Source organism: Lutjanus erythropterus, chromosome 8 (genome assembly GCF_056507025.1).
Source record: "Lutjanus erythropterus isolate fLutEry1 chromosome 8, fLutEry1.hap2, whole genome shotgun sequence".
Taxonomy (NCBI): Eukaryota; Metazoa; Chordata; class Actinopteri; order Lutjaniformes; family Lutjanidae; genus Lutjanus; species Lutjanus erythropterus.
In genome coordinates, this window is record NC_139324.1 from 15,623,324 (window position 1) to 15,639,384 (window position 16,061).

Sequence of the window (16,061 nt, forward strand, 5' to 3'; positions counted from 1 at the left end):
TATTGGTCAACAGTGCAAATTGGATTGCACAAAATTGAGCTCGAAATGAAAATTTCATGCAGGTCTACTTAGTCTTTATAGCAAATCCATTCATTACGAAGATTTCATTGAAATTAATTGTTTTTGCCATGAAAATCAACAAATGAATGTAAATGTAATAAATGAAATTAGAGTTGCTGTTCTTTCATAATACATACAAAATACAACATACATAGTGATAATTAAATTCAGAATTCAACAGGATAAAATATAAAAACAAAATGAATACATGCATACACGTATACACACAGAAAATAATTCTGTAGTGCATTTTTGGAATTTGTGTCAGGTTGAATGTAAACGGCAGCAACAAGATAGTGATGATAAAATGTTCGACATCCTCACATAAAACTTTCAACATCTGGGAAACACTGTCCATCAATGTGACTGTTTGAGCACGAAGCATCTTCAGTGTAAAAGAAATTCTGGTGTGATCCTGCCATTTCAGACTTTAGATTATCTTTAAAGTTTGTTTGGCAAAAGTGTCCCTAGCTGTCTGGAATGGCCGCACTTGAAGGCGATGTGAAAAAAATTTGCTGACATTTTAGTGGTCTGCAACCTGCGGCTCTTTTGCCCCAAACATTTTATGGAAATGAATAGCATTTTTTAGATGTTTTAATTTTAATTTATAAGTGTTGTGGTTTTAGTCTTTCACCAACTAAAATGAGTGTCGTAGCCTGCGTCAAAGGCCCGGCATCTTTTCCTCTAAATGTGGCTGACAGCTAGTCTTGAGTCTCCCCTTTTTTGGTGAGTAAAGGTTGCAGATGATCCCTGCATTAGAGAGTGTGAGATGCAATGAATCATCCATACAGGGATCACAGTGCACAGTTTTGGACAGTCTCTTTTCAAAGGCCTTCATAGTGTTGCACCTGGTTGTCAGATGAGAAGTAACAGAAGCAGGAGAGAGACGTTAGAGAGATGTTTATATCCTGCCAACTTTCACGCCACCAGAAAAATGGCCAGTCTGTTCATAAAATTAGCAAAAAGCACCCACGATTCTGATGCTGGAAAGGTGCGTGCAAGGAGAAGAAGTTGTAAATGCTGCCTGACGATCCACTTCATTTGAAGCATACTGGCACCTTAGTAATGTGTCAGTGGTCTAAAAGTAACTGACATAATTCTAGGAATTAGCTTTAAAGACCAACTAAGCACCTGCTGAAAATCATGTTTTTGCTGATCTCTGTTGTTTCTCACCTTGTTGTGGAGATGTAGAGGTGTACCTGTAGGGTTTCAGGTACAACAAAATGAGGATTCTGGGTATTAAGAGGGTTTCCAACCACTAGAGGTCAGTGAAACAGTGATTTTCAGGATCATATCAAATCATTAGAGTCATGAATTAATCTCCTCTGGTGGAATATAATGCTAGCTATGTGTTACAGTGAGAGAGGTCGACATTAGAGGTACACAGGACTGTTCATCTAGTATTTACAGTATTCTATGTAGTGCATCAACATGCCGTCATCATCATCATCATCATCATCTGTAGATATTTACTGGAAATGTAATTTATATGATGTAATGTTTCTCATTCTAATATGCTAATCAATATAAATGTCGTGTCACAGTTTTGATTCCGCACTTTGTGCTGTTAATCTGTATTTGTTTGATAGTTTATAGGAAAATCGCACTGAAAAAAATAATTGTGGCCGATGTTTTGTTGAGAGTAACGTGCAACATGTAGCTGTTTGAATTTAGCTGTATATTTATTATGTTTTTGTTTGGCATTAAGTTTACAGTTTCACCAAGTGATTTTCTATCGCTCTTTTAGTGTGTGTGTGTGTGTGTGTGTGTGTGTGTGTGTGTGTGTGTGTGTGTGTGTGAGTGTGTGTAATGTTGTTCTTTATTTGATTGTCTCCTTAACATTGAGTGTGTATTTTCCGTGTATGACAGGGTGTGTGTGTGTGTGTGTGTGTGTGTGTGTGTGTGTGAGAGAGAGAGAGAGAGAGAGAGAGAGAGAGAGAGGGAGAGAGAAAGAAAGAATGTCTAGATTTTATGGATCCTGTTGTATTCACTTTTGGTCAGTATTTGGTTGTGGCTTTTTAAACCCTACTGCTTTAAAGCTGTAAATTTATTTAGTGAATGTATGTTTTCCAACACTCTGAAGCTTATTTTCTTTCCTTAAACCGATATTGTCCTGTAAATACTAAATTGTAATACCATCCTGCTTACACATGGGGTCACCAGACACTCAAAAAGAACTGCACCCTGCTGTCTACTATTGACTAAGTCACCATCAGTGGTCTTATTATCAATAAATATACAGAATAACAATTTTGTTCAGCATTTGTTCATTTCGTAGGGATGGAGAGAGCTCCATACATTTCACATAACAGGTGTCTTATTCCATTAATTTACCAAAACTGTATGTGAGTTGTTTGGTTGTGCTGGTTTAGGTCCCTTCACATGTTCCCACTGGACTTCTGCCGCTGTCAAACTGGGAGACTTTACTACAGAGGGCCAATGTATCAGTCAGGTTATAATATGAACAATGTATTTTATTTATTTATTATCTATTTTATTATTTGTGGTCCACAGTGCTGTGTAGGTCGGTAAATATACTCAATCTAACTGTAGGAATCAAGCAGCAAAGAACAAGGAAAAGAAAATCTATATTTGGTTAGCGCTGGGTATCATTTTAAAAAATTACAATACCAGTACCAATTCCAGCACCCTTAAAGTGATACCAATCCCAATGGAGTACTTCATTTTCTTTATAAAGAACACTTACTGCGATTGGCTGTGAGCAAAACCATATAAATAGTCTTTTTTTCTAGATCTGTGTATCAAAAGAATTGAATGCAGGTATCATTCGAAGAGAGAGGTTCCAGTACTACTTGATACTGGATTATTTCAGTCGACACCTTAACGGCATTGATACTCAGCCCTATCAGGCTTGTTTTCAAGCTCTTTATCAGGTGACCAAAGAGTGGCACTTGTTGATCAATGAAGTTGACCTTTAGCATTACCTTGAGGAAGAAGGTTTGTATATGACAGTTTGTAAATCAGTTAACAGAGCACCATATAGCCATCATCGCCATAGAGATGCCTGCTTTCTTTGGAATATAACCGAACTAGATGGCACAAGCACTACAAAAAATACATTTGAGCTCAACATCAATGTCTCTTTCCAGAAATCATGACCCAGATACTCAAAATAATCCTCAGACCTTGTTGTGAGCAGTTTCATATGGGAAAGAGTTCTTTCTGTCAAACTACACCCACCAACTGTATCACCATGTAGAAGGAATTATGCATCTAGTCATGGATGAGTAACTATTAAACGATTCTGATTGGACAGTCATGACATTCTAATAGGGCTGCACAGTATGGTAAAAAAATATATACTGTGACTATTTTGACTGAAATTTTGATTGCAGTATGCAATATGATCAATAGGAATGATGACTTTGCATTAAAATGATGATGTGACATTTATCAACATGTTTTCTTTCATCTAGAGATCAATTTATTTAGGCCAAGGCATCTCTGCAGCACTACAGTATTTTATAATGGACTTTATATTATAATACAGCCCCCCCCCCCCCGCCTCCCTCCTCTCTCTCTCTCTCTCTCTCTCTCTCTCACACACACACTCATTTTTCCTTTTCAAAAAATTGTGACTTGGTTCTGGTTCTGTGATTTGGATTTTGCAATTTCATTCTATGGTCTGATATTTCTGAAAAGAAACAGACTCAAATTATTGATTTTTTTTAAAAGGTAAGTAGCCCTGTAAACAGGATAATGTAGGCTACAGTGTCGGGTCATTATGGCAAAGTAAATCCCTTCAGGATGATTCAAGACAATTCTGCACCGCTCTGTCTGGGCTTATTCAAAATAATGACCTGCTCCCTCCTCAGCTGAGCTCTAACCTCTCATGCATGAGTAGATTCACACTCACCTTCTGTACTGTAACACTAATGGCAAATAGCTCATAGAAAATAGCTCTTGCATGAAACTGCTCACAACAAGGCCTGTGGATTATCTTCAGTAACTGGGTCATGATTTCAGGAAAGAGACGTTGCTGTTGAGAAAATTTTTTCAGTTATTATTTTTCATTTACTTGAGAGAAGGCAGACATCTCTCCAGACATCTCCAGCAACTTGGCAACTCACACCAAAGAATTCTAGATGAATAAATAGTTCTACTGGTGAGAATATGTATTTTGATTTTTGGGTGACCTGTTCACACACTTCAAACATTATTTAAGTTAACAAAAACAACAATGGACGCTGGGTTAAATAAAGCAAACTTCTTATTTTTTTAGAGAATTTCCCTCATTCCAGGCAGACAGACATCCAATAGATGTAGTGGCAGATTATCCGGGTACTGTGTGCGACCTAAAACTGAGAGAGACAGATTGACACTATAATACAAACTGTGTGACAACAACCTGCTATTGAGACGCAGACAAACCACTGGAATCTAGAGGAAACAGGCAGTTCTGCCAACAATGGAACCTCCTCTGCTACACTGCAGCCTGTGTGAAGACACGGGTCCCAAGTTTCATTTTAATTAAACACCAAAAATTTGACACGCTTTCAGAAAAAGAATACGTGCAACTGTTTGTTTAATCACTATAATATTATTCAGGGTATAGCTGGACAAGCATGTTGCTTCTCCCTACACCTTTTCAGATGTCGAATATAAATTTATGTTTCTCATTGAAAGTCTGTCCATAATTTAGTTTGTTTCTGTTTTTTTCCACATGTTATTGTTTTTAATGTTTGGAATGAATTAATCAAATAGAATCTAATATTCTCAAAACTTGATTTACATTTTATAAAACTGTGACTTTAAGTTTTTTTTTAATGTAGTCCACTTATCCCTACTTTAATCAGGGAGGCCTTGAGTTCTTTAATACAGTTAAATCAATGTATTAATAGTAATGTATTATTGTCCTATTATCTTACTATTATAGTCTTAATATCTTATTATATTACTTTCTTACTTATTTTCCATTTAGATTGTTTTGGTGTGAGTTGCCAACTTTTTGAACTTTATGAACTTTTCTGCCAACATTAGTGCGTTTCTTGTTTAGAATTTCAATAACTCAGTGTACCTCTTAAATTCAACTCTGGATGATTCAAATGATGGACGAGACCTCGGGAACCTGGCTTTATGAATGCAGAAATTTCCCCATTAAAACTTTAATTAACAGCTGGATATCCACGGAGCCTCCAATGACATCACTGAGTACCACCCCTGTCCACATGATGGCGCCTGGGTATCAGCGGAAAACGGAGCTGTGGGGAGAGAAAAAAACAGCCGCATGAGTGGGAGATTAAGTACCACACACACACACACGCGCGCACGCACGCACGCACGCACGCACATCCTCCGTCTTTCTCCGTCTCTCCGTCAGACTGAAACAAACCAGGCCGGAGAGGCGGTGGTGCGAAGGCGGATCACAGCGGCTGTGACTCGGGCACATCGCGCTCACCGGGCTCGCTCCAATCTCGTTACGCAAATTAGCGGCGGAGCAGCGCGGCAGTGGGTCCGCTAATGGAGCGTGCGTGCCGCTGGCTTCCGCGCCCTTCCTCCCCCTCCTTCCCCTCCTCCCCCTCCTCTCCTCCGCCTCCCGAATACACTTAATGGGTTACAGGCTAGAGGGAGGCATCCACCGGGGAAGCGCTATTACTCACACACACACACACACACACACACACACACACACACACACACACACACACACACACACACACAAACCCCGGACTGAAGAGTGGAGACACGTTCAAGTGCAGCCAGGCTAATTATGAGAAAAGGCTGGATGCAATCATTGATTTTCAGCTTCATTTCTGTGTTTTTGAGACGGAAGGTTATGAAGACAGACTTAAATTCATATGTTCGGCATGTCGTCATAAATTGCAGGAACGGTGACACTTACACTCCTCAAAATATGATTTTTTAAAAAGGACCATCACCAATATTTTTGAATCAGTGTTGCCTCATTTCAAGTTCCCCAGACACTCCCCATCCACACAGGAAACTCTGACCAGCCTGAACAGTAGCCTTGAGTCTCAAAACTTTTTTTTTAAAGGGACAGGTCACCCCAATATCAAAACCTAGTTTGTTTTGGCATAAGTTGGAGAGTTGTTGGAGATGTAAGCCAGAAATGTCTGCTTTCTCTCAAATGTAATGGAACTAGATGGTACTCTGCTTGTAGTGCTCAAAGAGCAAAAAACTCAAAAGCAATGTCTTTTTCTAGAATCATGACCTGGTTACTCAAGATAATCCACAGACTTTGCTATGAGCAGTTTTGGGCAGAAACCATTTTCTTCTACCAAACTTCACCCACCAACTGAGTTGCTGCACTAGCTAGTAGGGCTGTCCTTGCTGAATTTTTCCAGTTGAATCAGATTTGGCTGTATAATATGTACCTCACTAAATTAACCTACATGAATATGGTTTACCCATAAAGCCAGAGATACACAAGTTGTTTAACCGCACATTTGCGTCCATGCATGACACGGGATATGCAAGACAACCATTATTGGTAAGGGAGCGTATGAGTATGCATAGTTAAACGCTAGTATGCTAGTTCACTGGTTAACTAAAACTAGCTAGCATTTTGCTAATATTAGCTCACTTAAAAAGTTACTATATGTCACTTTTATAGGTTCCCCAACATGTACATGTTAAATACTTTAAATGAGAAATAAATGCATATGGGCTGCATTAATAAGTAGTCATATTCTTTTTTATTTCCTTTCATCAGGAGCATCATATACACAATTTAAATGTTTTATAAAAGAAGTGTTCTACAATACAGAAAATGCAAAATGCATTTCTGAATCAATACAGGACACAATTTGTTGCTTATTTTCATGCTTCATTTTCACACCCTAATCTTCTGAATAACACTACATTTTACTTGGAATGACATGAGAAATAATAAAAACAAAACAATTTCAGACTCACATCTTTGTTTTCTTTTTTGTTTTGTTTTAATGCCCACAAGAAGGTATGCGGATCAGTCTGTGATCCTTAATAGAACTGATGCAACTTTGCTTTACTCTTATTGACTCTTTATTTCCTTTACATTCATGTTCACTTTGAAACTGGTGCATAAGAAGCACAAATTGAGACATAAAATTACCCAACATCTCATGAGGGGGGACTCCAAGACCCCCTGCTTGATTTGTGTCCCTGTACCCCTTATTTTCCACATTGAAGGTGGCAGCCTTTCCAGTAGGTGAACCAATAAGATGTTGCTGTGTTTGTTTTAAGCTACAAGGAATGTTCCAGGCAGAATGGTCATTTTGGAGGTCCCCGTGGACAAAAGCAGTCATGTTTCACTCAAATTTAACATCAAAAATAAAATTATCTAAACAAAAATCTGTCTCCCACCTCTTTTTAACTGACTAACATACAACTCACTTTAACTTTGCCTGTAAAAGTGTAAACACTGACTTGTTTCATCCGATTTCAAGGACAATCCAACCAGACAGGCATTAAGAACAATTCTACAGAAACAGCCGATCTTCTCGCAGATGGTCTCATTAACTTATGTAGGTCATATATAGGCATCAATAATAAACTGAGACTGTTTCATAAGTAGTTAAAAACTCCCTGTAGCAGCATTAAAGGGACAGTCCAGGACTGTAGAGAGGGACTCATATCATTATAGTACCACATACTGATGCGTGACACTGAATGCTGCTCATCAAAAGAATAATTTGTTTTAGTGAAGATTACCAGCTTCAAATCATAACATTAAGTGGCTCGTATGGCTCAGTATGAAAGAAATGCGTTTTCAAATGGCAATTTGATCAGATTAGAAATCTTATTAAATCTATGACAGGAATTACTTCACTGCTTTAATGTGATCTTTTTTATGAATTTCATTTTCAAAAACTTGCAGAGGGAGCACTTAAGCTTTCTCTCTTTCAAACACACACACACACACAGGAAATGTCTCTCTTCTTTTCCACGGTGATGATACCTCATTTAATACCTTATAAAGTGATACAGCAGGCCTGTCCCCCTCCACCTGTCTGTTTGTGATGTGAGCTGTCGTCACTGCTGTTGTTCTAATTGCTGTTGCTGCTTCGCCTCCAGCTTCCCTGCTGAACTGAGATGCCCGTGCCTCACACTTTTCAGCAACATACAGTTGTGATGACAAGTACTAGAGTTCCCACTCAAGCTGCTTGTTCCTATAGTGCAGCACCCCACCACTCCATCCCTCTATCCTCCACTCCCCACCCCCACCCCCACCCCCTTTTCCCTTGAAGCCTTGTGGGATGATGATGACACCCGCCGTAATCTGTGGATGCTCGGCTTCTGACATGACACACAATCGAGAAAACCCTTCCGAACTGATCCAGGTTTCATTGTTGCATTCAGGCACAGCACGTCCTCTGACAAGTGGAAGCGCCTCTCACAGGAGAACAGAGGGAGTCAGCGAGGTGGGGCCTTTGATTGACAGCCCTGTTGAGAAAGCAAAACCAGCTCCTGTTCCTATCTGATCTTTGCTGACCTGCTTCTCCCCCCCTATCTGGATTGTGTTTGTGTATAGCTTTGGTTCCCAGTCAGATATGGGGCTGAGGGAACGTGGACAAAGTTGGACAGTGACCGGACTTCCGGCACTGGTGGAAAGCATAATAATAGAATAATTACATGTATTCAGCAACTGTATTTAAGTATAACTCTAAGGGACTTGTATTTTACTGTTTCCATTTTCTTTTATACTTATACAAATACATATATGTATATAAATACATATATATGTATATTTATGTGTGTGTGTGTGTGTGTATATATATATATATCTATATATATATATAGAGGAAGGTTGTCCATTTTTTGTTGCATGGAGATGTGTCGTCCATTTTTTAATTCATGTCAGTGGTGACTATATGTCACTTTTACAGGTCTCCCCATCTTTGAGCAATCTCAAAAATTTTTTTTCTTTTCAACATACCCAAATACATCAAACAGGAGAAGAGAAAGTTGACTACGGTACTTGCTTAGCTGTCACTGGAGCACAGAGTGAAAAGGGGCGAGACGTAGGAAGATACTACAGGTACTTGTACTTTATTTTAGTATTTTAATTTGATGCTACTTTACGTCTACTTCACTACACTTCAGAGGGAAATACTTAGACTTTTTACTGCACTACATTTATTTAAGTGCTTCCATATAGTCATGTGTTACTTAAAATATACAATGTTTTAGATGAAACACTGACTGTAAAAAATGTCAAAACTAGCTCCACCTCAACCAGCTACAACATTAAAATAATATTGATATGTAAATACATGAGTTGTAATGATCCACTAATGTGATATATAATAAGAGAACACTGACAGGGCCAGTCCTGCCATAGAGTGAATACTTTGCCCTTGATTTGATTCTTAAAGCACATTTTGCTCATAACATGACAATTAATTTAAAGGTAATGCAGGACTTTTGCTTGTAGTGCCATTTTTACTGAAATAAATAATGCTGTTTTTAACTTAAGAAAATGATGTTAATGCTTTTTTCACCACTGGCTTCAGGACGGGGTGTTTTGGTACCTGTAGAGAATAAGACCAGAGATAATCCAAGAGCAGCCGGAAGTAGGCTGAGACAGAGACAGAGAGACAAACTAACCCAGCAGGTTTTACCATCCATGTTCGCATTCTCCCCATTCTTGTTGAGCGGTGATTCATTCGCTAGTATCAGGAACAAACTGTGCCCAGACATCTGGGCATGAAGTTTCAATCAGCTCTCCTTTCTGTACCAGCCTACCCTACTCATACACCCTGTGTTTTTATCATTCCTATGAGCCTATCCCTTAATGCAATAAGGATCTATTTAAAACTTCTGTCACTATAAATCAATCACACGTGTTTTTGATGAACACTAGACAGGTGGGTTTCTTTTTGTTGATGCCCACACAGTGAAAAACATGTTGCTGTAGCTTCAGTCTGACCAGAAGTGTTTACCATAGCTCAGGTTTCAGACTGAGCCCTTCCACCATGCAGTGCACGCACTGCACAAAGAACTAATGGTGGGCTATTTCTGTGTGGGAGTCCCCCTGTTTACCAGCAGTTATCGTAAGAAGAGAGGGGGGGAAATCAGCTGTCCAGCATCACTGCTGGAAACTGGCTGGTGCAACAATTTGGTTTTAAGTGTAATCTGAAAAAAGCATAGAAATACTAAAGTTATCCTGCAAGGAAATAACCAGGCCTGTACTGTATCTGTAAAGACTCGTAGTGTGGATTTAAAGCCCAGTAAAGAGTGAACTTTTGTGACATTTTCACTCTCAATTTGATCACTTTAATTGTGTTATATTTGGACAATTGCAACAAGGATTTTTTTTTTTTTTTGCAGATGATCAATAATCACCAAGATGGGTAGTCAAAAACTGTACTTAACATGAGTATTTAAATTTTATGCTGTTTTACACAGTACTTCAACTCTCAGAGGTGGGAAGTAACGAGGTCTGAATACTGTGTTGCTACACATTGTGTTCAGGCCTGTGTACATATCACATGTGACAGATGTAACAAGAGAAAAATGTCATTAAAGATGTACTGAAATGACATAAAAGTCATAACAAGACAAAAATGACTTAAAAGACATAACGAAAATGACAAAAAAGATGTAACAAGATAAAAACGACTTAAAAGACATAGAAAGACAAAAATTACCTAAAAGATGTAATAAAACAAAAACAATTTAAAACATAACAAGACAAAAACAACTTAAAAGACATAACAACAAAAATGAGAAGTGGGGGGGGCTGGATCACAGAGAAAATGTTAAGTTCAGTGTTGCACAGAAACCTTCAGAGGACCACTGTTTAGTCTGTACTTTTTTTTAACTTTACATGCATAAAGTAGTTGAATCAGTACTTCTACTTTTCCCGAAGTCTTTACAAGTATCTGTAGTTTTACTAGAGTAAAGACTGCATGTACCTTTGTCATCTCACCTTTTGCTGTAGTTACTGTTTTTTTCCCAACTAGGATATTACATAAAAACATTTAATAATCTGCATGCACATGGACACCAGTCCCTTCCACATCTTTTGGACATGTCCAAAAATACATTTTTTTTTTTTGAGATATGAATTTTGTAATGATGTTAAGGTCCTGTATTTTGGTGTAATAAGAAAAGATGTGATTATTTAAAAAAAGAAAAAAGGAATGTGGACAGAAATAGCCAAGGAAATCTTTGTAATGGAAAGGGTGACTTTCTCTTTGAGATATAGAGGAGCTACCTCCTTTACAAAATGGGAGAAATGGACTTCCAGTATTACAGCTGGAAAGGATGCTACGTCCCTGTGGTTTTCTTTGGATTTAATGGACATCTGACATGATTTATCAGGATTATTTAGCTGGTGTGCTACACGCTGTGTTCTTTAGCAGCTACGTCAGTAAAACGTCTCTGAAAGTCACGTATGATAATATAGACCTATTATACCATGTGCTATTTTGTCTGCAGGAGGAGCACTTTTACTTTTAATACTTTATGTACATTTTAATGATAATACATCTCTACTTGATTGCGACTCTTACTTACTGACTTCCTTAAGTAATGGAAAACTTTTACATTGCTTTGTCAGTTTCACTCTTCCGGCTCGAGGTTATTGAAAGTCAGTGTGTGAATTAAATCAATAACTATTCCAAAGCTTGAGCGTTCCTCCGTGTGTTGCCTCTGTTTGTGGCCTCGTCATTGGTCAAAAATCGACTTGTCCCGCCTCCGAGCAGTGGGCTGATGGCTCGCTTGGTGAATATTCATGAAACCGGTCCGCTCGGTCAGGCCTCACCCTGATGTCTCCCTGTGTGGCTCATCGGAACAGAATGTGGGAAGAGGTGCTGATGTAATGTCAGTTATGATGCCGTTTCACCGGAAGTCATATTACCTGAACATAAGACAACACATTACACAGCAAGTTCACTGCTGGACGGTGAGTGTTGACCAGTAAACTGGCTGCTGTTGTCTGTAAACACTTGTGATAAAGCACTTGAGTGTTCATCTTATAAATGATAACTGTGGCCTAGTTTTTTTTTTTCCTCTAGAACTTCTGTTGAGTTTATGGAAGCACATTCCCACCAGTTAAAAACAAACAAATAAACAAATAAACAAACAAACAAAACATGGTAAGACATAGTTATGAGATTAAAAAAAGTCGAAATTTTAAATTTGATTAAAGAAAATTAATCACTTCTTATCTTATTATGATCTTTAATCAGAATTTTGACTGTTTATTATAATTATGACTTTATCTCACAAGTTAAACTTTTATATCTCATCTATGACTCATAACTTTAACTTTTTTCTTATCATATCATAATTAGTCCTATTCCTTAACTCACAATTTCAACTTTTTTAAAAATATCATAATTGGCAATTTATCTTATAATTATGACTTTATCTCACAATTTCAACTTTTTTTCATAATTACGATTTTTTTTCATCTCAAAATTTCGACTTTTTAACTCATTTTTGACTCCCCCCCCCCCCCCCAGCAATTTAGATTTTTAACTAGATTTTGACTTTTTAAAAATCTCACAATGGATTTTTTTTTATCCCACAATTATGATGTTCTCATAATTTTGACTTTACATTTCATAAAGAGATATAAAATTATATATATCTTTATATCTCAAACATTTAGTTTTTTAAATTATCACTTTCTATTTCACAATTTTGACTAATCTTTAAAAGCTTAATCTTTACCTTTTTAAAATCTCCTAACTGACTTATCATCTCATAATTCCGACTTTTCATGTCGTAATTTCTTTTGTCTCATAATTTCAACGTTTTCTGTCACAATTTTATCACATAATTTCATAATAACGATTTTTTATTAATATTATTTTTTCTTTTTCGGATGGAAATGTGCTTCCATGGGGAGTTGACTGGTAGCCTACCACTAACTGTCAATTTGAAGCCACTCCTCTTATTGAAAATGTGCCAAACACTTCTGCTCAGCTGTGCTATTTCAGGTCATTTGGGTCCGGTTACAGCTGCAGTGGAGGAACTTGCTAAACAGGTTGTGGGACCGCCCTTAAAGCGCCACCTGCATCTGTAAGGCTTTATAAATCCGCACACGTCGTCTCACTGACAGGAAACTACGAGAAGCGAACAAACACTCATCAGGAGAGAAACTGAAGCAGCAGCAGCTCGCCTGATTCACAGGACAGCCAATCCCCGCTGCAGCTTTATACAGACCAGCAGACGCTTCCTTAAGCCGATCAGCCCGGAATTAAAGCAGGGCGCTCACAGAGGAGAAACAAACAATCGGTTCTGCTCCAGAAGACAAATACAACTCGCCAAGATGATGATGCAGCTCCAGGAAAGCTCCAACCAGAACTCCCTCTTCAACGCCATGAACCGCTTCATCGGCGCCGTCAACAACATGGACCAGACCGTCATGGTGCCCAGCCTGCTGCGGGACGTCCCGCTGGAGGAGGACCGGGAGATGAGCTCCCTCAAGTCGGACGAGGACGAAGGGGACATGTACAGCTACTACCAGCTGCTCAAGTCCATCCGCAGGGACATCCAGTGGGGCGTCCGGTGCGCTGCGGCCGACGAGAGGCGCAAAGAGAGCATGAAGATCACCCGCATGAACTCCTCCGCGTCCACCGCCTCCTTCGCATCACTATCGTCCGAGGAGTACGACGAGGAGGAGGAAGAGGAGGATCTGGAGAAGCAGTTCCAGTATCACCTCACCGGGCTGCAAGATGTGCTGTCCAAGCTCACACTGCAGGCCAACTCTCTCACCAAGCGCTACAAGAAGGAGATCGGTATCGGAGGATGGGGCCAGTAAAGACAGGAGAGCGCAGAAACTGAAAGAATTTATTTTAGCTTATTTCGTTTTAAGAGACTTGGCTGAACTGACTTTTCTCAACAGGCCTTTATTGCTGCTGGTGTTACTACTGATGAAATGTACTGACAAGCATTTGATGGTGGAGAAAAGGCAGCTTATTTCTTCCTTTTAGGCCTACATGGTGTTGGTCTGCTCTGTGGTACTGACTGTAGATGTGTTGATCCTGAAGAAAGCATTTGTGTCCTCAACACCAAACTCACACGTTTTGCACTCCAGAGTGTTGTACACATGATGCATTCAGCTGTGATACACATATGAAACATATTTAAACCTTTATTTAATGTATATTTATTACCTCACACTGTACATCTGAGAGCCAAATGTTATTTCAAAGTTGGAGAAGAAGAGGTGGACTGAATGAACTACGGGACCTGTTGTCTGAACCGCCCCTCTGCCCTGAGTCTTTGAGGGGGATACTGACAAAAGATTCAGCTTCCTGTCTGTGATGCTGATGATGTCTGTGTGTTCAGATGTGTGTGTCTGTATGTGACGAGTTCAAATCCTTCTGAGTGTGTCTGTGTCTGTAAATTGTGTTTTCATGGAAGGAGGCAGATGCTGTGCACTGTATAGCTGCCTGTGATCTCCTAATGCCCTACATGGTCAGTGAACCAGAATCAACTGATAACTCATCTGCATAGAGAACAATGAGGGTTTCCACGAGATGCTTTGTTGTTATTGTCCTTTATTTGCCATTATCATGGTATTGATGGAGATGTCCATCTGTCAAACGAAGCAAATGCTTTTATACGCACCTTCTGCACCATTTTTGTACTGATATTTGTTTCTAAAATAAATGTTTATATAAACTTATTTCAGTTGTTTTGCATTATTTTTTTCATGAATGAAGTTATGTTTTAAAAAATTAAGCTTTACACTGAACAGAAAACACAAAATTGAATTTGGCCTATCCAGACGACCAAAGCTAATGCATACGTTTGTGCTTAGTGCAGTGTTAGTGCAGGGAATACCTCACATTCACTGTAAAAACAAACTTGTGTTAACTTAAAAAAGTTTAATCTGAAAACACAAGTTAAGGTAATTTGTGGTGATTGAAAACAAGCTTTTCTAATGAAATAAACCTAGTCAATCAGATAAGCTTAATATATTAAGTTGAATCAACAACTCTTCAGTCACACTGACAAGCATTTATAACATTTAACATCTATTACAATTTATTAACTTTTAATCAGGTTAGTCAATACTAAGCTTTATCTGTAAAAACAAAACAAAACAAAACAACCAATACTTATCTTAAAGTGTATTACAGACAAACAGCAAGTTTTATTCATGTATGTTTTCTTCAGACTATGATAAAGAACAATGCATGATGGGAAGTCTGCTAATATGCTGATCATGTTTCTTTAGAAATGTAAGTACAGTACATTCATTCAACTCATCATTCCAGGTCAAAATAAAATAAGAAGAACTCATGTTTAGAAGTTCTGATATGTCCTGAGAATAAAACTAGAAATTTTAAGTTTAATTAACTTAAATAATAAATCTTGGACATTTATGTTAAGTTAATGACTAAAGATTAGTTGATTCCACTCAATTGTATATATACGTAAACACACACATGCACAAACACAAACACAAACACACACACACACACACACACACACACACACATATATATATATTTTTTTAAAGCCTCATAATCAGTCTCAGTTGTCAGTACCTGAAATATGTGGGCAGCAATTCGGAAGTTTGAAAGGACCCAAGTTTAAAATATAAACTGACAATAAAAACAAAAAAAAACTTGGTTTTAGTTTAGTTTATTTCCATGTGTATTTTCCAATACCAGTTTTACAAAGTAGATAGTACAGTCTAACACAACCCTTTTAAACACAGTCCATGACTGAAAACTTAGCAGGAAGAAGACAAATCTTATATAACTTTATATTATTTAAATCTTATCTTAGTAATTGCATAATATAAATACAGATGGCATTTTTCCTTTCCACAGATCACATAAAAATTCAACCATATTTACTCAAATAGTCACATAAAAAATCCACTTTATTCAAATATATTTGATGACATAAATATTACAAATAATATTTGAGCATCATTTTAAATCATTGCAGAGAATTCCACTGTTTCGCACCATATACAGATACACACATCTGCTGTAGTGTAATACATGCATACAGAAGATTAATTCCCTTCTGTGATCCTCATCATTTGATTTTAACATAAAAAA

At 38.0% G+C, this 16,061-nt stretch overlaps 1 protein-coding gene across 1 annotated transcript; it reads left to right on the forward strand.

The window, feature by feature from the left end:
* The first annotated feature begins 13,069 nt into the window (after nucleotides 1–13,069).
* On the forward strand, nucleotides 13,070–14,668 carry LOC146322640 (mid1-interacting protein 1-B-like). Its single transcript, XM_084724674.1, has one exon. It carries the CDS (start codon nucleotides 13,307–13,309, stop codon nucleotides 13,796–13,798), a length of 492 nt encoding a protein of 163 aa, XP_084580800.1. The 5' UTR covers nucleotides 13,070–13,306; the 3' UTR covers nucleotides 13,799–14,668.
* Nucleotides 14,669–16,061: the final 1,393 nt, after the last annotated feature.